At 39.0% G+C, this 18,373-nt stretch overlaps 1 protein-coding gene across 1 annotated transcript in view; it reads right to left on the reverse strand.

The window, feature by feature from the left end:
- Positions 1 to 18,373, reverse strand: part of fat2 (FAT atypical cadherin 2) — a 138,786-nt gene that overhangs the window by 30,651 nt on the left and 89,762 nt on the right. Inside the window, exons 20-23 of the mRNA XM_047353683.1 lie at positions 17,645 to 17,842; positions 15,476 to 16,076; positions 15,192 to 15,392; positions 9,321 to 9,478 (exon numbers count right to left, since the gene is read on the reverse strand). Coding sequence (XP_047209639.1) covers positions 9,321 to 9,478; positions 15,192 to 15,392; positions 15,476 to 16,076; positions 17,645 to 17,842 — 1,158 coding nt within the window. The remainder of the gene's footprint in view (positions 1 to 9,320; positions 9,479 to 15,191; positions 15,393 to 15,475; positions 16,077 to 17,644; positions 17,843 to 18,373) is intronic.

Below are 18,373 nucleotides of genomic sequence, written 5' to 3' on the forward strand. Positions count from 1 at the left end.
AGTAATGTGTTAACCTACAGATTCTCCAAAAATCATAAAAAAAACACCTTTATATGTAGTTTCCCAGCTTTATGTAATCAATGTTCATTTAGGGTATCAACCTGCAGGACAGCTCTGATATACAATGCTTTGCAAAAGTATGTTGGAATAATTGTATATAGATTTATCTTATATTTTTCCTTGTCTTTAACTTTACTATTTGATCTTTATACCCTTTCATGTATGTGTGAGTAAGGATGTGATGAGATGTGTGCAGGCAAGGATGAAAGGTGGAGCCGGGAAGGAAGCAGTCACAGTTGAGGATGTCATAAAGATGATGGCTGATTGTGCTGAACAAAGGACACACAGATCTTAAGATGATGGAGACTGTGGAAGGGTGCTGTTACAAGATAATGGTGTATATGACCTGTTTACATTGCAGCTTATCCCACCCTTTAGAGCAGCAACATTCATGTAACTAGGGACCACCCTAAAGATAATAAAAAGAGAGGATCGGACAGATGTGTTTTCAGAGCAGTAGGAGATTTGTAACTGAAGCACATCTCTGTCTGTTCTCCTCGCAGCGAGTAAGAAACTAATTCTTTGTCTTTCTCTTCTTTTTGTGATGTTATAAGTATTCTAGGTTGATTAAACCTGACAACCCTTTCAAATTTCTTGTTCTTTGTCTCACATACTTGTGTTAGACATTTAAACAAATGTTAAGATCGGGCAAAGAAAACCTCATTAAATAGAAACTGCAGTTTTCAAATTACGATTTCATTAATTAAGGGTCCCTATCTCTGGCAGAGAGGCAGGGTACACCCTGGACAGGTTGTCAGTCCATCACAGAGACACACTGGACAGACAACCATGCACACACACTCATACTCATTTACCCAACAGTCATGTTTTTAGACTGAGAACATGCAAACTCCATGATTTTGGTTTGTTTTGAACCCAGAACGTTCTTACTGCAAGGCAATAGTGCTACAAATTGTGCCACCATGCAGCCCTGTAGGTTATCTAAAATGAGTCAACATCTCTGATTTTGAAAAAAACAAACAAAAAAAACAGGCGAAAACATCTTTTTTGTTAGAAATCACTTGAAAAATGTGTTCTAATGTGGGGGAAACATTAGAACACATTCTAGTCCTTAGGTGTGGTTAGTGGAACCTCTTAATGAAAACTTAAGAAGCTACTCATGTTTCTGTCTTTTGTTTTAAAAGACAATGTTTTGCTGAGCTGCTGCTCATTTTCCCTCTGTTCGACACACTGCACATAGAGTCAAACAAATGTGCTCAGCATTCTATCTCCATAAACTGTAGTGTTTCTGCATGCTCAGCGTGCTAAAAAATAACAAGCCAGCAGCTTTTCCAGCACCTTTTATCTGTTCATGTTTTCTTTATGCAACAGACTCCCTTTCCGCATCTTCTGTATTAAATATAAAGAAGTGTGTATTTTGCAAACTGCTATCGTGCACTGAAGGCTGTGATGCATTATTTACACCAGTACAATTGACTCTCAATACATTAATTATAGCAACTGTTCAAGTTGTCTGTTTTAGTAAGTTTTGTTTACTTACTTACTTTTAAGCAGGGTGATGCTATTTTTCCTTTTGTCCCAAACTAAAGTTTGTTTCATATCCATTTGGCTGGATCAAGAAAACAGGAATAAATTCTCAGGGCTGAACCAGCAGAATACCCCACACGTATGAATGAGGAGAGGAGTGAGGATTGCTTTACCCTTGGCTTACCCTTGGTAAAGCCAGGGTATAGGAAGATGCTCTGACAGAGGAACATCTGAAACATGTGTCAGTTGCCTTATCTGTTGTACCAGCTTAGTGTGATTTATTCATGATGGTTAATTAAGCAAAGAGTTCACAGTTTGATGCATCAGGGATCTTACTGTATCAACAGAGCCTGTCTAAAATGTGCACCCTATAAAACCAAACTCCACTGGGACTAAAGTTCTCTGGCTCTCCATTTATTGCTCCATGAATTCATAAATCACACTCACAAATGCTACAAGTATCCTGCAAGTAGCCTTAATGCTGCAGGGCAAAGTTTGGTAGGCAGTCTGAATGCTGGTTATATGCAATAGGTAACAAGAGCAGAAATACTATACAGTACTGTGAAAAAATATTTTCTAGTTTACATATTTGTTCAGTTTTTGCTTTTTTTTGTCATATCTAAATGTTTCAAATAAACAAACTAATTTTACTCGTACTTGTCGTCTTCCGCTTTATTGCGGGGGCCGCAGACTCAGCAGAGATGCCCAGACGTCCCTCTCCCCAGACCCCTCCTCCAGCTCCTCCAGGGGGAGCCCAAGGCGTTCCCAGGCCAGCCGAGAGACATAGTCCCTCCAGCGTGTCCTGGAGGGACTATTTATTACAAATTTTACTATCAGACAAAAATAACCTAAAGGAATGCCTTTGAATATAAAAGGCATCATTTGAAATGATTACATTTTGGTGGCAACAACTCTCATTTAGCATTATTGATATCTCACAATACGTTTGTTTTACGTAACTATGGAAAGACGAAGAAGTTCACTCTTCTTTGTGAATTCTTTTTAATTCAGGTACGCTGGAGTTTTTATTTTATTTTTTTTGCATTAATACCCTATTTAGTGTCATGCTGCAGCATATCAATCACATTAAAGTCCACACTTTGCCTAGGCCACTCCATAACCATTATTGAACTATCCAGAGATGGATCAACTGTCCATTTTGCTGCCTGGCTCAGCAGCGAGGCCACAAACTGATGGCTGGAACGTCTCTTTCCGGATGTTCTGGTAGAGATCAGAATTCATGGTTTCATCAATTACAGCAAGTCATCCAGGTCAGCAGAAGTAATTGCAGACAATCACTACCACCACCATGTTTTACTGTGGTTTTAATGTTCTTGTTTTTTAAAACAGATGTAATGGAACACTTACTTGCATAAGGTTCCAGGTGTACTGACAATGATCATCAAGATGGGGATCATCAAGATGTTTAATTGATAAATGGTTATGAGCCTCTATGAGCAGGGATTTTTGACTTGAAACTCTCCCAGAGGCCATGTTTGCCTAGTTTCTTTCTTTTTCTTGAATGTACTCTCAAAGTAATTTCAATGTCCAATGAGAGAGTTGGCCATCTGTTCTTTAATTTCATAGTATTTTAGATTTTTAGCTCACCTAATGTTGTCAGACAAATTCTATATAAGTCATTTCTTGATTGTTCGGGTCTGGTAGAAAACAAGCCTGGGTGGGGCTAATGAAACTGAGCTCTGCTTTTCAAGAAATGTGGTTAGTCACAGTTAATTAATGATGCTTATTAAGGATGAGGCTTGATTACTTTGTTTGTTTCCTTGATAAATACAAATTATAATTTAAAAGCTACATTTTTAGTTAGTCGGGTTATCATTTTTTAATATTAAGCTTTATTTCATAATGTGAACAATACCTATATATAAATTGTTTTGCAATGATGTTTTATAAAGGCAGAATGAACTGATACTATTCAACCCTATATACATATATGGATGCATAAATGCACATTTAATGACGCTTTAGATAAATAGTTAAAAAGTTATTAGAGAGGTTGTGCTGATCAACTGGCTGAGATCCAAAGGTAGACTCACTTTCCTGAAATTTGATAAATAAGCCATTTTGTGAAATGTCACAAGTGTTTGAGCAAGAATCCCTTCCTGCTCACCTGCCAAGATAAAACCCCAAAATAAAACAAGTCAGTTTGTATTACTGCAGTGAGCACAATGAGTGAGTGTTCATCTACTGATTCCACATCAGCACATATCCACCACCTTATTCACTGTCGAATGTGTTAACTGCTCTGCTGTCAGGTCTAAGCTGTCACTTCATATAAACAGTTGACAAGTCACCTTCACAGTTTGCTGCTGCTGATTTTCATTGAACCAGCCCAGTTTTCCATTCAAAGGTGCTGATTTATGCTAGAGTAAACTGTGTGGCAAAGAAAACAAACAGCAGCACTAAAATTAATGCTTTAGTGTGAACTTAAACCCACTGAAACAATTTGTAGCTCATGTTGCAGTGGAAATGAAGAAAAATAAAATGGGTTCTGACTACAGTTCAAAGTAATAAGAGAACAAAGTTTTTCACCTTGCTTAAAATTTCAGTCTAGAGCAGTTTTTTTTATTCATGCAGTCAATAAACATTGTTATCAGCACACATTTGTTTGGACCTTGGAAAACACAGAATTTGGCTTCTGAAGTTTTCCAAGAATCAGAATAAACAAATATTCAACCAAATAGCCGATGGTTGTCTCAATATTGAAAAGCGCCAGCAACGTAAAATTTCTTGCAGAGCTCCAGGCACAAATCAAATAAATTTGTATCCATTGACAGAATTATTCATGTCTCTCAAAGACCACAACAAATTGTTATTGTCTTTCACTGTGTGTATTTAGTTCCATACAGTAGACCTTTTACTGGAGCACAAACATTCTATTCAATTGAATTTATAAATACTTGATTCATCCCAAAGGGACATTAAATGTTGTTGTAGCTCATATTATGCAGGTTTTTTCAAAGAGCCGTTCTAGATGCTGATGGCTGTGGGAAGGAAGGATCTCCTGTAGCGGTCTGTCTTACAGCAGATCTGAAGAAGCCTCTGACTGAAGACACTCTGTTGTTAACTCATGAAGAGGATGCTCAGGGTTCTCCATAATGTGTCTTATTTTATGAAGAATCTTTCTATGCACAATGATCACCAGAGGTTCCAGAGGAGTCCCCAGAACAGAACCAGCCTTCTTTATCAGCTTGTTAAGCTGTTTTAAGTCCCTGGCTCTGATGCTGCTTCCCCAGCAGATGATGGCAGAAGAGATCACACTCTTCACAACAGACTTAAAGAAGATATGCAGCATCTTGGTGCAAACACCGAAAGACCTAAGCTTCCTTAAGAAGTACAGTCTGCTCTGTCCCTTCTTGTAGATGGCTTCACAGTTGCATCTCCACTCTAGTCTGTTGTCCAGGTGAACACCGAGGTATTTATACTCCTCCACCACCTCCACTTCTTCTCCCATGAAGGAAATAGTGTTTGAACTATTCCTGTTTCTCTTAAAATCTACAATCATCTCTTTTGTTTCATTCACATTCAAGATGATTGTTACTACACCCTGTCACACAGCGGTCCACCAGCTCCCTGTACTCAGCTTCTTGTCCATCTCTGATCCACCCCACGACTGCAGAATCATCCGAGTATTTCTGCAGGTGAAAGGAGTCTTTCTTCTACTGGAAGTCTGGGGTGTACAGAGTGAAAAGTAACAGTGAGAGCACAGTCCCTTGTGGTGCTTCTGTGTTGCTAACTACCTGGTTAGACACACAACCCTTAATTCTCACAAACTGAGGTCTGTTTGTCAGGTAAAAATGAATCTTTCCTTCCATCGACAATCCCACAGAAACATATCGATAAATCTTGCTGAGGTTTTTATTGACTCCGGAAGTGCAGTTGGATTCCTCAGTGGGGGTTTAAAGGGAAAAAGGGAAACATAGTGTCATATAAAGCTCAGATTGTACAGGGCCAAAGTGCAAGCAGTAAACATTTAAAAACAGAAACATACATGGAAAAATGGACACGGAACATGCAGAGTTAAAGGCATGTAGCAGCAAGACAAACAGTGACATGGAGACAACGGAAATGGAGAAGGCATACCCACAGGCTGGACAAACAGTAGGATCCAGTCAAGCAATGAAGACCAGAGAGTTTAAATACTGAGGCAGGGTAGAGAAATTACCAATGAACTGCAGAGACTAATCAGGAGAGATGTTGAGCAGCGGAAGGGGGGAGGCTAATGAGCAGGAACATCTAAACATTGGAAGGAATCTAACAGAACTCTAAATGTACAAGAAAACAGGAAATAAGTAATTAACAGCAACTAGAAAACAACAGGGGGTAAACAGATCCATAAAGAAACTCAAACTCAAATACCTAGCACGGGGGAATCATGACACACGGGTTTCACAAGCTACCACTCCAGAATCCCTAACATTATAAACTAAATAAAAAAAATATATAAACTAAAGTGTAGTTTAGCTTGGGACTAGAGTTGCATAACAAAAACAAAAAACAAAACGAAAAAAACCCCAGTTATACATATTTAAAGTTAAAAACCGGATAAAAAACACATAACCTTTTATTTCTTTTTTTAAGTCGATTAGCATTATGAAAAAAAAAAGTTTAAACAACTTTTTATACTTTCTTCAAATTCAGAAGATTTCGTACACTACTATGCCGTTAAACAATTTGGGAAAGCCCAGATGATAATGTTTGGCTTTACACTCACCGGCCACTTTATTAGGTACACCTGTCCAACTGCTTATTAACGCAAATTTCTAATCAGCCAATCACATGGCAGCAACTCATTGCATTTAGGCATGTAGACATGGTCAAGACGATCTGCTGCAGTTGAAACCGAGCATCAGAATAGGGAAGAAAGGTGATTTAAGTGTCTTTGTACATGGCATGGTTGTTGGCACCAGACGGGCTGGTCCGAGTATTACAGAAACTGCTGATCTACTGGGATTTTCATGCACTACCATCTCTAGGGTTCACAGAGAATGGTCCGAAAAAGAGAAAATATCCAGTGAGCGGCGGTTCTGTGGCTGCAAATGCCTTGTTGATGCCAGAGGTCAGAGGAGAATGGCCAGATTGGTTCGAGCTGATAGAAAGGCAACAGTAACTCAAATAACCACTCATTACAACCAAGGCATGCAGAAGAGCATCTCTGAACGCACAACACGTCGAACCTTGAGGCAGATGGGCTACAGGAGCAGAAGACCACAATGGATGCCACTCCTGTCAGCTAAGAACAGGAAACTGAGGCTACAATTCGCACAGGCTCACCAAAATTGGACAATAGAAGATCGGAAAAACGTTGCCTGGTCTGATGAGTCTCGATTTCTGCTGCGACATTCGGATGGTAGGGTCAGAATTTGACGTCAACAACATGAAAGCATGGATCCATCCTGCCTTGTAGCAACGGTTCAGGCTGGTGGTGGTAGTGTAATGGTGTGGGGGATATTTTCTTGGCACACTTTGGGCCCCTTAGTACCAATTGAGCATCGTGTCAATGCCACAGCCTACCTGAGTATTGTTGCTGACCATGTCCATCCCTTTATGACCACAGTTTACCCATCTTCTGATGGTTACTTCCAGCAGGATAACGCACCATGTCATAAAGCACAAATAATCTCAGACTGGTTTGTTGAACATGACAATAAGTTCACTGGACTCAAATGGCCTCCACAGTCACCAAATCTCAATCCAATAGAGCAACTTTGGGATGTGGTGGAACGGGAGATTCGCATCATGGATGCGCAGCCGACAAATCTGCAGCATCTGTGTGATGCTATCATGTCAATATGGACCAAAATCTCTGAGGAATGTTTCCAGTACCTTGTTGAATCTATCCCACGGAGGATTAAGGCAGTTCTAAAGGCAAAAAGGGGTCCAACCCGGTACCAGCAAGGTGTCCCTAATAAAGTGGCCTGTGAGTGTATAAGCTTATTAAATGATTCACTTCATTTACCCTAACTGGAGTCTTACCTGTGGATATATGTTAAGGTGTAACCTTCTGCTTCTTTGTGTGATATCATAGAAAATCGTGTGCTTAGCCATAATGGCCATCTTCAGGAAGAGCATTGTGGACTGCTTGATCTATTGGTTGAATTTCCAGATACTTGAAGGTGCCATGTTTATATTTCAAACAAATACATGCAACTATAAATTGCATGGGAATATCCAGCCATCATACAGTTTATGAAGGAGATGGCTTCTGTGTCCAAACAGGTGAGGGTGTTTTAAAATGAGACATGCGCATCAGACCCATAACAAAAGCAAAGGACCTTGTGAAGATCCTGGCATAAGCTCAAAGGAGAGTGTCATTAGATACGGTGAAACAAGTTCTGCACTGACATTGCCTGAAAGGGCACTCAGAGAACCAACTGGTGTTCCTCACAAAATTGATGGCATAATGAGGAAAGAACATTCTGTGGAAATATTAATCTAAAAAAACCAGACAGGAAGTCAATGCTTGGATGCAACTTCCAAATGGACATTGACCCTAAGAATAGCATCAAATTAGTTACAATGTGACTTCAATCACACAAAGGCAACTATACCAAATACTCATTACATCTATGTAAACTACTGAATTTGAAAAAAAAAAAAGAATTTGAAAAATAGCTCCAAAAAATGTTTTCTTTTATTATTCTGGCACTTCACAAATAAGAGCAATTTTGGAATTCCTAAGTGACCTTATACAAGAAAGGTATAGTCTGAATTAATGTCAGAAGGAGAGACAGAAAGAAAGCTGTTTTTTATATATCATATGTAAATATGTAATTAGAACTGTAAGTGTAATAACCATCATGGTCTACTGCAGGAAAAGCAAGACGGAAACTTTCTTGAAAGCAGCTTCGTTTAAAAGTCTCAATCTGGCATTTTATAGTAAAAGAAGGCATTTTTGTTTAAATGTCAATGGTGCAACATAAAGCTACGTTAAATCATGTTAACATAGTTGGGTGTGATGCAAAGCATCTTGCTACACTGGAATAAACTAATAAAAGGATAAACAGGTTAGATAAAAAAATATTTGAAAAAGCGTAATACAACCACACACTGAAATACAATATAAGCAGTTAGGCCACTCTTTGAAAAGCTCAAGTGGAGTATTTGGGATTCTGGGCTGGAGACATTTTGAAATCAAACAATCCCTCTCACTGTTGGTGTTCCCTACGGAGAACTCTCTTTGATTAAATCAGCAGCTCCTCGATTTTATCTTTCTGCCTGTAAATTAGTGTCAAACAACAACATTACACTAACAGCATCCGGAAATTAGGAAGAGATTTAATCTCTCTGCGGTGGCAAAACTGGAAGAGCCGAATAAATTACCTCCGAGCTCAAGGGCGAGCACAACAAATACTTTTTTTTTTCAAATGAATGCAAATAATGAGCCGCTGCCTCCTTGCACTGTTATTGTATTACTTCTAGTGTGTTTCTCATTTTGTCTTCTTCTGCTTTTGTGACATTTCAAAACCGAAGACAATGAGGTGTAAATCTCCTGTAGGAATGATAAACATTGACGCGTTACTTTTCATTGCATGGTTGGCCTTTGAACAGTTTACCATGAATGCTGGAGCTCGGGAAAATGAGCAGAAGTCAGTGGAAACCTCAACTTTTAGTTTATGTAGCCATGTTTTATCCTTATTTACTAGTGAAATAATGAAATAAATCTAGATTTTTTGTCTTTGTAAAAAACACTACAAACTTACAAATAAATCAAATTTTTTGCCCTGTGTTAAAAAGGACAGAGGGATAAATACCTGTAAAGCCCCCCAGTCATTTGCACCCCTAGTGGACATGATGAGGCCTTGCTCCAGAAACGTCTTAAACCTCAGCGAGAGTCTGAAATCCTGGCTGTCCTCGTCCATCCTGTGGAGATACTTCAGGTAGGATGTACTGCTGAACCTCAAAGCCGATTCTGAAACACAGAAAGATGGAAACAGTGAGGAAAAACGGTTTGCATACATAGTACAGATGAGGAGAAATTTAATTGTTCATTATATTAAATGAGACTCGAATGGCTACACATGAGTTGTACATTTTCGAAGTTTGTCTATATTTGTGCACATTGTCAAACAACATTAAATATTCCTTTACTCTGTTTTACTTTTACCTCACGAGAGAAAGAAAATCAACTTGACAGCTAAGAAAACTGTTGTTTTATATTGAACCTTCAAGCTAAAACTAAATAAAACCATTTTGGGTTTTGACTTCTAAAGCATTGCTTCATTTAAATCAGTAATTGAGCATCTTCAAATCTGAGTCATGAATACAAATGCTTGTGAAATAAATAAGTTGTTGAAAAGACTGTCGTGCAAGCACACAGTAAGGAAAGTTCGTCCTGCCCAAATTTACAGAAACAGTTTCAGTGAAATCCATTGTGTGAACTGTAGAAACACAGAGCAGTAGTGAACCCTCCCAGGAGGAGCACACCAAAATAAGTCCACCAAAAAGAGCACATCAACATTTTATCTAGAACCTTGAATAAAATCTAAAAAACTGCAGATAACACTTGCCTCGGTGAAGGTCAGAGTTCATGATTCAACAATAAGAACTGGAGGAGTTCATAGGTGAAAACCACAGCTGACATAATGAGCATAAAGGGCCATTTCACATTTGTAAAATGAAAAAAACTCTTGATGATCCAAAGACTTCAGAAAATATTCTGTGGACAAAAACTGGATATTTTTGGAAGGTGTTCCTTCAGTTACATTTGGCATAAAACCCTGCATTTGAGACACCAAACACCTTGCTGATTGCCAAACATGGTGATGATAGTATGATGGTCTGGGACTGCTTTGCTATTTCAGAACCTGGACAATTTATCTTTATTAATGGAGCTCTCAAGTCTTCTCCCTACCAGAAAACCCTGAATAATGTCTGGCCATCTGTTTGACCTTTATCTTGGGTTTATTCAGCAGGACAATGATCCAAAGCACCCCAGCAGGTCAACCCCTGAGTGTCTTAGTGAGAGTGGTTTAGTTAGAGTCATTTGATTGAGATGTTGTGACATAACCATGAAAAAGAAAACCCTACAATGTAGCTGAATTAAAGCCCTTAACAATGTAAAGCAATTATTGGCATTTCTTGCCGCCAAGTGTGACAAAACCAGTTATTAGGTTTAGGTGGCACTTACGTTTTCACACAGTGCCAAGTTGGTTTGGATAGCGTTTTTCCTTTAAGAAATGAAATTTAACACTGCTTTTTATTTTTTCTCATGTTATCTTTGTCTGATAAGTAAAGGGACAAAAAGTAACAAAAGCAATCTGCTAGAGGGGGAAATTATTTTTCTTACCACTGTATATACTGATTAATTTCCATTTTTTCACAACAGCACAGTTTATTACAAGGGTTCCTATATGCCAGTTAACCTTTCCTAGTTTAACAAAATATCCAAACTTTTCCAAACAAGTTATAGCTTAAAATGGAACAGGGCCTGTACACAAACTACATCAAGTGACATCTGCCTTAAATTGACTGAAATTTACTGATTTCTGATCAGATAAAAAAGTTTACCACCAGAGAAAATGAAGTGTAAACATTTCAGCTTTACCTGAAGAACATATACAAAAACACAGAAATACAAAAAAGCATAAACTGGATAAATAAGAACAAATATCTGTAAAGACTCATATTAAAATCTAAAGAAAGTTTGAATAAAGAAATATATTTTCTTGACTCTAAGATAAAACTTTAATCACACCAGGTTGAAGATGGGAGAGCATCATGTTTCCAAATGTGTGGGATGTACAGCACCTTACATTAAATCTCACTAACGTTTTAGTTGTCTGCTGTGTTTTGAAAGAAAACAGGACATACAGAAATAGTAAAACAAAGTAAACCATATTTTCAATTCCAGGCTTTTTACAGATCAGAACTTAATGAAATGATCTGGTCTTTACCTGGTTCTAAAGTTATTTCAATCTAAACTCAAGAGCACAAATACAGAGAACAGATCCCACACTATAGTAACTAATAAAACAACCATAATAAACAATATTTCATATTTCTTTTATGTTTTTTACATAAAAGAAAAAAATCTTTGCTTCAGTGTTTTCTTAAAGGTCATCTGAAAGCTTCTTATCATCTCACCTGATTTTAAAACGATCATAATACAGAGAAAATATTGAGACCGCATTTACGCATAGTGTTCGACATTGAGCCAGCTGTCATGCCCACCACGCCTCTTTTGGTTCTGCCGTGAAAACTTCATTTATGAAAACATATCACCTTGGGACGCGGGAGGCTCGATTTGTGATTAATGACCAGCCAGAGGCAGCTCAAAGAGGAAATATCACAAAATTGTTTTGTAAAAGAGGGAATAGAAAGCTTAAACTGCTGAACAGGTGCTCATAACCAGAAGGTAGTGGTGAACAAACAGGCAATTAAGCTGCTGCTTTTGGTTGATCTTACCCGCTGCTAGTTAAGTTAATAAAGAACATATTAACCAAAAGCAATAAATAAACTAGATATCTAGACAGGACAGTAGTGAATTCAGTTACCGGTAATTATCACTTAATGTATTTATTTTGCACTTGAATCTGTTTGGAGTGTGACATTTTAGCATGAGACATCTTAAGCCTTAACCCTGAGTCATTAAAAGCCTAAGAGTACTTTGCTCTGACACTGTTGAATAATGACAGGAGCAGAGAAACTAATTCAGCAGATTCAATTTTCTCAGTTTGTAACTGGGACAAATTAGTTTTCTAATCTCTGAGCTATTAGACGTGATGATAAAAGGAGGAAGGTAGAAAATGAGATCCAAGGGAAGACTATGAATTTCCTGTATCTGTTCCTGAAAGTGCAAAAGATCTCATGTTGTTCAATCCTCATGTTATTTTCCTTACTAATCTGTTGTTCTAGTTTGCTAAGGTGTTATTTTGGCTAATGAATTTTAGAATATATATATTTTTTCTGAAAACATTTTCAATGACTCCAAATGTAAACCTGTTATTTAAGCCAAGCACACCCACCATCTGAATAACTCCACTTACCGTAGACCCCACTGATGTAGAAGAAAACAAGATGTCTACACAGTTGAAAGTAGATCTTTACATACACTTCATAAAAAGACAGCTTACCTTTTTCTCCTCTGACATTAAACCAGACTAAACCTTTCCTTTACTTGGATAGTAAGGATTAAAACAATTATTTCTATTGGCAAAACACCAAAATAATGGACGGCAACATGTTTAGAGATTTCTTTTTTTATTACTTTCTTCAAATTCAAAATTCACATTTCTTTACTATTTGGTGGAATAACCTTTTATTCAGTGTGACTTGGGTCATGCGTTTTGAGAATGCTTTTGCAAGGTTCCCACAGTGGTTTGTTGAAAGTTTGACCAATTCCTCCTGACAGAACTGGTGCTGCTGGGCCAGGTATAAAGGCTGACCTGCTCTCACACAGCTTTTCAGTTCTGCCCATACGTGTTGTGTGGGATTCAGATCAGCGTTCTGTAATGGACACTCTGAAACATTGACCTTGTTGTCCTCATGATGTCACATAAGGAAAAAGTGTGTCTGAGGTGTTGCCTTACAACACATCCACAGGTGTGCCTGTGGATTTGACATATGAGAAACTTACAAAGCCATATTATCATCATCTGTGATTTCCCAAAGTCTTTAAGGTATTCTTAAAGACTGTAAACATCTTATTTTGAAGAGAGTAATAAAAAGTCTGGAAAAAAAAGTATCTCATTATTCTTGCATTTACCAAACAAAACAAATTTTGGAAATCCAAACCGACCTAAAACAGGAAACATACAGTATAATTTAATGCCAGACAGTGAGAAAAGATTGTTTGTATGTCTTTTTATACAGTGTATGTCAACATGTAGTTTCAACTGTACTTTATATCAGGAACGGATCATTTAAAGCACCGGTAGCACAGGATTTGCAACGGTCATCAAATTGAAGAAGTGGTTAGAATCAAGGCTTCACATCTAGAAGTGTTCTTGTGAGACACACTCACACTTTATTGGTGTTTGGGTGTGTGTAATAGAAGCACTAGGCAGGCTGTTAGGTTCTGTGTCAACAGAGCTCTTCACTCTGGCAGGAAGATGTTGGCAGGGTGCAGAAGAGAGATTCCTGCCAGCATTTCATGAAGACAAACCGGCATTGACACAGCAGCACACTTTGTGTGTGTGTGTGTGTGTGTTAGAGAGAGAGAGGACAATATTTTGGCATCAAGGCTCACATTATGATATTTCTTTACCTTTGTGTTATTCTAAAATTTGTTTTTCATTGTTTTATCACCAAATGAAATACATTTTGACCTCCTTTTAATAGCGAATGAAATTGTCACAGCCATAAACCTGTTGAACCTCAGTGTCACAGTCACCATTGCAAAGATCCTGGTGGTGAATCTATTTGATAAAGCTGTACAGTGAGTATAATGCCAATGCAGACCTAATTAGGTCAAACAAGAGGCCGTTTCATTAAAACATCTTTAAAGGGATGGAGACGGTTCAAACGGTCTGAGAATTCAGGAGCCCTGCTGACTGTCTGTGTGCTTTCCTGTTGCCTAAGCCTAAGCTCAACATGCTATTAAGGTTACCATTTTGTCATCATTTTATTTAGCTAATTTAACAGCAGCATCATTTACAGTCCAAAAAGAAGCTTTCAAAGCACGTTTTATTGCTTGATATGTGGTAGCCCAAAACTCAAGATGGACAGAAATGGTAATGGTAAATGGCCTGCACTTGTATAGCACTTTATCAAGTCCCCAGAGAGTTCAAAGCACTTTACACTACAGTCATCCACCCATTCATACACACATTCACACACTGACAGTGGTGAGCTGCATTATAGCCACAACTGCCCTGGGACAGACTGACAGAAGTGAGGCTGCCATACAATCGACGCCACAGGGCCTTCTGACCACCATCAGCAGGCAAGGTGGGTGAAGTGTCTTGCCCAAGGACACAACAACTGAGACAGACAGAGCAGGGGTTTTGAACTTGCGACCCACTGGTTACAGGACGAACCCCTACCATTGTCCTCACAGTCACCCCTTAAAAGAACAAATATCCACAGTTACTAGTGATATGATTGAATTTGTTCTTTTGATTACATTTTAACATAAACACTATTTAAGTTTTGTGGACACAATTTTGAAAGTAAGATAAAACTGTCTCCCTCTTATTTTTCTCAGTTTCATTTTCACCGCCACATTTGGATGACTCCAAGGACTCTCTATACTCTCTTTGTGAGTATTTACAGAGTTGTAATTAGATTGCTGGAGCTCATTCTGTTCTGGTAAATGGTCTGAACTTATATAGCCAGTCATACAGACCACTCAAAGCGCTTAACACTAGAGCCACATTCACCCAATTGCACTCACTAACGCTCACACATTCATACACCGATCAGTAGGCAACTTGAGGTTAAGTGCACATCAACATATGGCCACAACATTCTGATTGCAAGATGACTACTCTTCCTACTGAGCCACAGTCGCCTTATGTGAATCTGCTGTTTTGAACTGGAACAACTGTAAATGTTTGTGTGAACTCTGAGGCAGCAGGCTCAGATCTTCAGAGCGACAGAAGCCAATCTTTCATAAGTACACACTCTGATCGCTGGCTCTCTGAAGCTCAGATACACACTGACACTGAGACAGACTGAAGTACCGTTACAGGAGCAGACGCTCTCCCAGGTGTGCTGTGGTGTGATGTAACCAGCTCTAGCTGTGGTGAAATGGCTCAGTCTCGCTCCTGACAGCAGCACGGCATTCCTGCAGCCTCGTGGCGGACAGCTGGCTCCCACACATCCATCATGGCTCACCTTGGAAATTCGGAAGACCAGAGCGTCCTCCATATCTGCTATAATACCTGTATCGAAGTATTCACATTCAGACTGGATGCACTGTTGTGATCACAGCGTTTATAAAAAAGTGATTCTGCTGACATCTCACCTTGCAATTTGCTAGCTGACAGAGACTGGATGAGTCCTTCCTCAGACCTCCGGACCAGCAGGACCTCGAGTGCCTTGGTGTCAGGGCGCTGCTGCAGACTGGCCAGATAAAGTTCCTGTTTAGGTAGGCTGAGAGACTCTGCCATTTTGCGCTGGAGGCCTCTCCAGTGATCTCCGAGGAACTCCTCAGGTGACATTCCAACCAGCTGCAGAGTCAGACCAGAGTCCAGAGCTCTCTGACTGGCTGCCCACATATGAACTTTAACCTCTGTCCAGACAGTGAACTTCCCGTCGCTCACACTGATGTTCAGCGTATACGAGCCCAACTCCAGGTTATCATCTGCCCAGATTTTACCATCCGTCAGGTCCACAGAGAACCTGTTCGCTTCTGGCTTTTGTGGAACCAGCTTGTAGGTCAAGACATCCTGAGGGTCTTGGTCTGACGCGTGGAGTCTGCCGATAACCCGGTTCGCGAACAGCCCTCCGGCGGTAGTAATGAAAACCTCCAGGGGGACGACAGTGGGAGGATACTTGCTCTGCTCAGTGACGTTGATGTTGAGCACACAGATAGAAGACAGTGGAGGGTGACCGCTGTCAGTTACCTGAAGAAAAACACAAAATATTCAGTGGGAAACCCATTCACAAGACTGTTTAAATAGTGTTTAAATACTTTTAAAAAGGGGTTTGACACTTTTAATGATGTTTGATGAGTTTCTTTCCCTCTAAGTTGATTTTGTTGAATAATCTTTCTTTCTTTTCAATGATGAATCTCTAAAGACTAAAATCTAGCATGAAAGTGCTGAATTTGAAAGTGTTAAGGTACCTGAAAATACATGTGCCTAAGAATAAATTACAATGTCAGAAGTCAATGTATTTTAGTAGTTCAGTTAGAAAGTGAAACTCATTTTAAATAGATTCATTATATAAAGAGAGATACATTTAAAATGTTCAAAACTCATGGGGAAGACTGCTGACTTAACAGTTGACCAGAAACCAGAAAACCCGTAAAGATCGTTACTATATAACGTGGCTGTTCACAGACTACTTTAGCCAATCTTATAAAATGTATAAATGAGTGCAAGGAAAAGAAAGTGTTAGAAAAAAGATGAAGAAACAGCAATGAGGATAACCACAACCCTGAAATCATTGTGAAGCAAACGCCTTATAGGATTTTGGGGGAGATTCACAACGCATGAGCTGCAGCTGGAGTCAGTGCTCCAAGAGCCACCACATGCAAAGATATGCCAGGACATGGGCTACATCTATTGCATTCCTTACTATGCCAGTCCTGCATTAGGGACAATGACAGAAGCCACTTACTTTGGCAAGGATGAAAATCACAGGACTACTGGAAAACACTGTCAAACTGGTCTGGTCTTAACCCCATAGAGAAACTGCGGAGTATTGTCAAGAAAAAGAAAAGAGCCACCAATGCAGACAAGCATATGGGTACTATCAAAGCAACTTGGGCTTCATTACACCTCAGCAGAGCCACAGGCTGACTGCCTCTATGACATGCCGTACTGATGCAGTAATTCATGCAAAAGGAGCTCCGACCATATACAGTGTGCATATACTGTATACTGTAAAGTACATGAACATACCTTCCAGATGGTCAACATTTCTGTATTAAAGCTAAAATAAGGACTTTTAATTAGTCTAATCTAATATTCTAGCTGTTTTGTGAAGCTAAGTACTGGGTTTTCATTTGCTGTAAGCTAAAATCACCAGAATGAACAGAAATAAATATAAATAAATATAAATTTGCCATGTTTCCATCTCTGATTAAAGGAACACAAATTAAGTCAGATCACTAGATACAGATAGGAGACATCCACCATCTGATTTGTAGCTGACTGTGAGTCTGAATCTGTTATTTTCTCCTAAGATTTTCCAGAGCAAATTTCAAACTTTCTGACAGCAGCTGAGGCACTGAGGGAAACCAAGCAGGTTTTAACAGCAGGATTACAATTTATCTTTTTTTTGTAGTGTCACTCATGGAGTGAAAACAGAGATTTGAATGTCAGAAGTGACATGAACAATTTAAAATAAATGACAGTTTATTTGTTTCCAGTCCACTGGGTAAAAATACTGCAAACAGGAAGGCAATAGACAGAAGTGTAAAGTCAAGTATTGGAGTAAAAACAGATGTACGGAAGGCCTTTATTACCTGGATCTTTAGCTGATGGTAGGGCTTGTTCTTCTTCCTGAGAGGTGCAGAAAGTGACACCAGACCGCCCTGGTCAACATGGAAATGCCGGTCATTGTTGCCACTGATGATGTGAAAGGAGAAAGGCGGGCCGTTCTTTGGAGTGTCTCTATCCGTCACAACAAGCTGGAGGATGCTGCTGCCAAAGGACTCGCCCTCCTGCAGAAGATTTTAGTTTTAATTAAGCTTTTTTTCAACCTTGTTTTCATTTTCAACAGACTGTGATGGAGTGATGTTGAATGTGTTAAAGGACTCGCCCTCCTGCAGAAGATTTTAGTTTTAATTAAGCTTTTTTTCAACTTTTTTTTCATTTTCAACAGACTGTGATGGAGTGATGTTGAATGTGTTAAAGGACTTGCCCTCCTGCAGAAGATTTTAGTTTTAATTAAGCTTTTTTTCAACTTTTTTTTCATTTTCAACAGACTGTGATGGAGTGATGTTGAATGTGTTAAAGGACTCGCCCTCCTGCAGAAGATTTTAGTTTTAATTAAGCTTTTTTTCAACTTTTTTTTCATTTTCAACAGACTGTGATGGAGTGATGTTGAATGTGTTAAAGGACTTGCACTCCAACCTTAGGTGAACACAGGAGTTAACATCGCTGCTCCACAGTGACAACATGTTGACACAAAAACCTAATTAATTTAAGAATAAACTGCGTTGAGCAGTTGTGACTCTGTAAGCCTTGCCTCC

Source organism: Girardinichthys multiradiatus, chromosome 23, assembly GCF_021462225.1.
Source record: "Girardinichthys multiradiatus isolate DD_20200921_A chromosome 23, DD_fGirMul_XY1, whole genome shotgun sequence".
In the NCBI taxonomy this organism is placed as follows: domain Eukaryota; kingdom Metazoa; phylum Chordata; class Actinopteri; order Cyprinodontiformes; family Goodeidae; genus Girardinichthys; species Girardinichthys multiradiatus.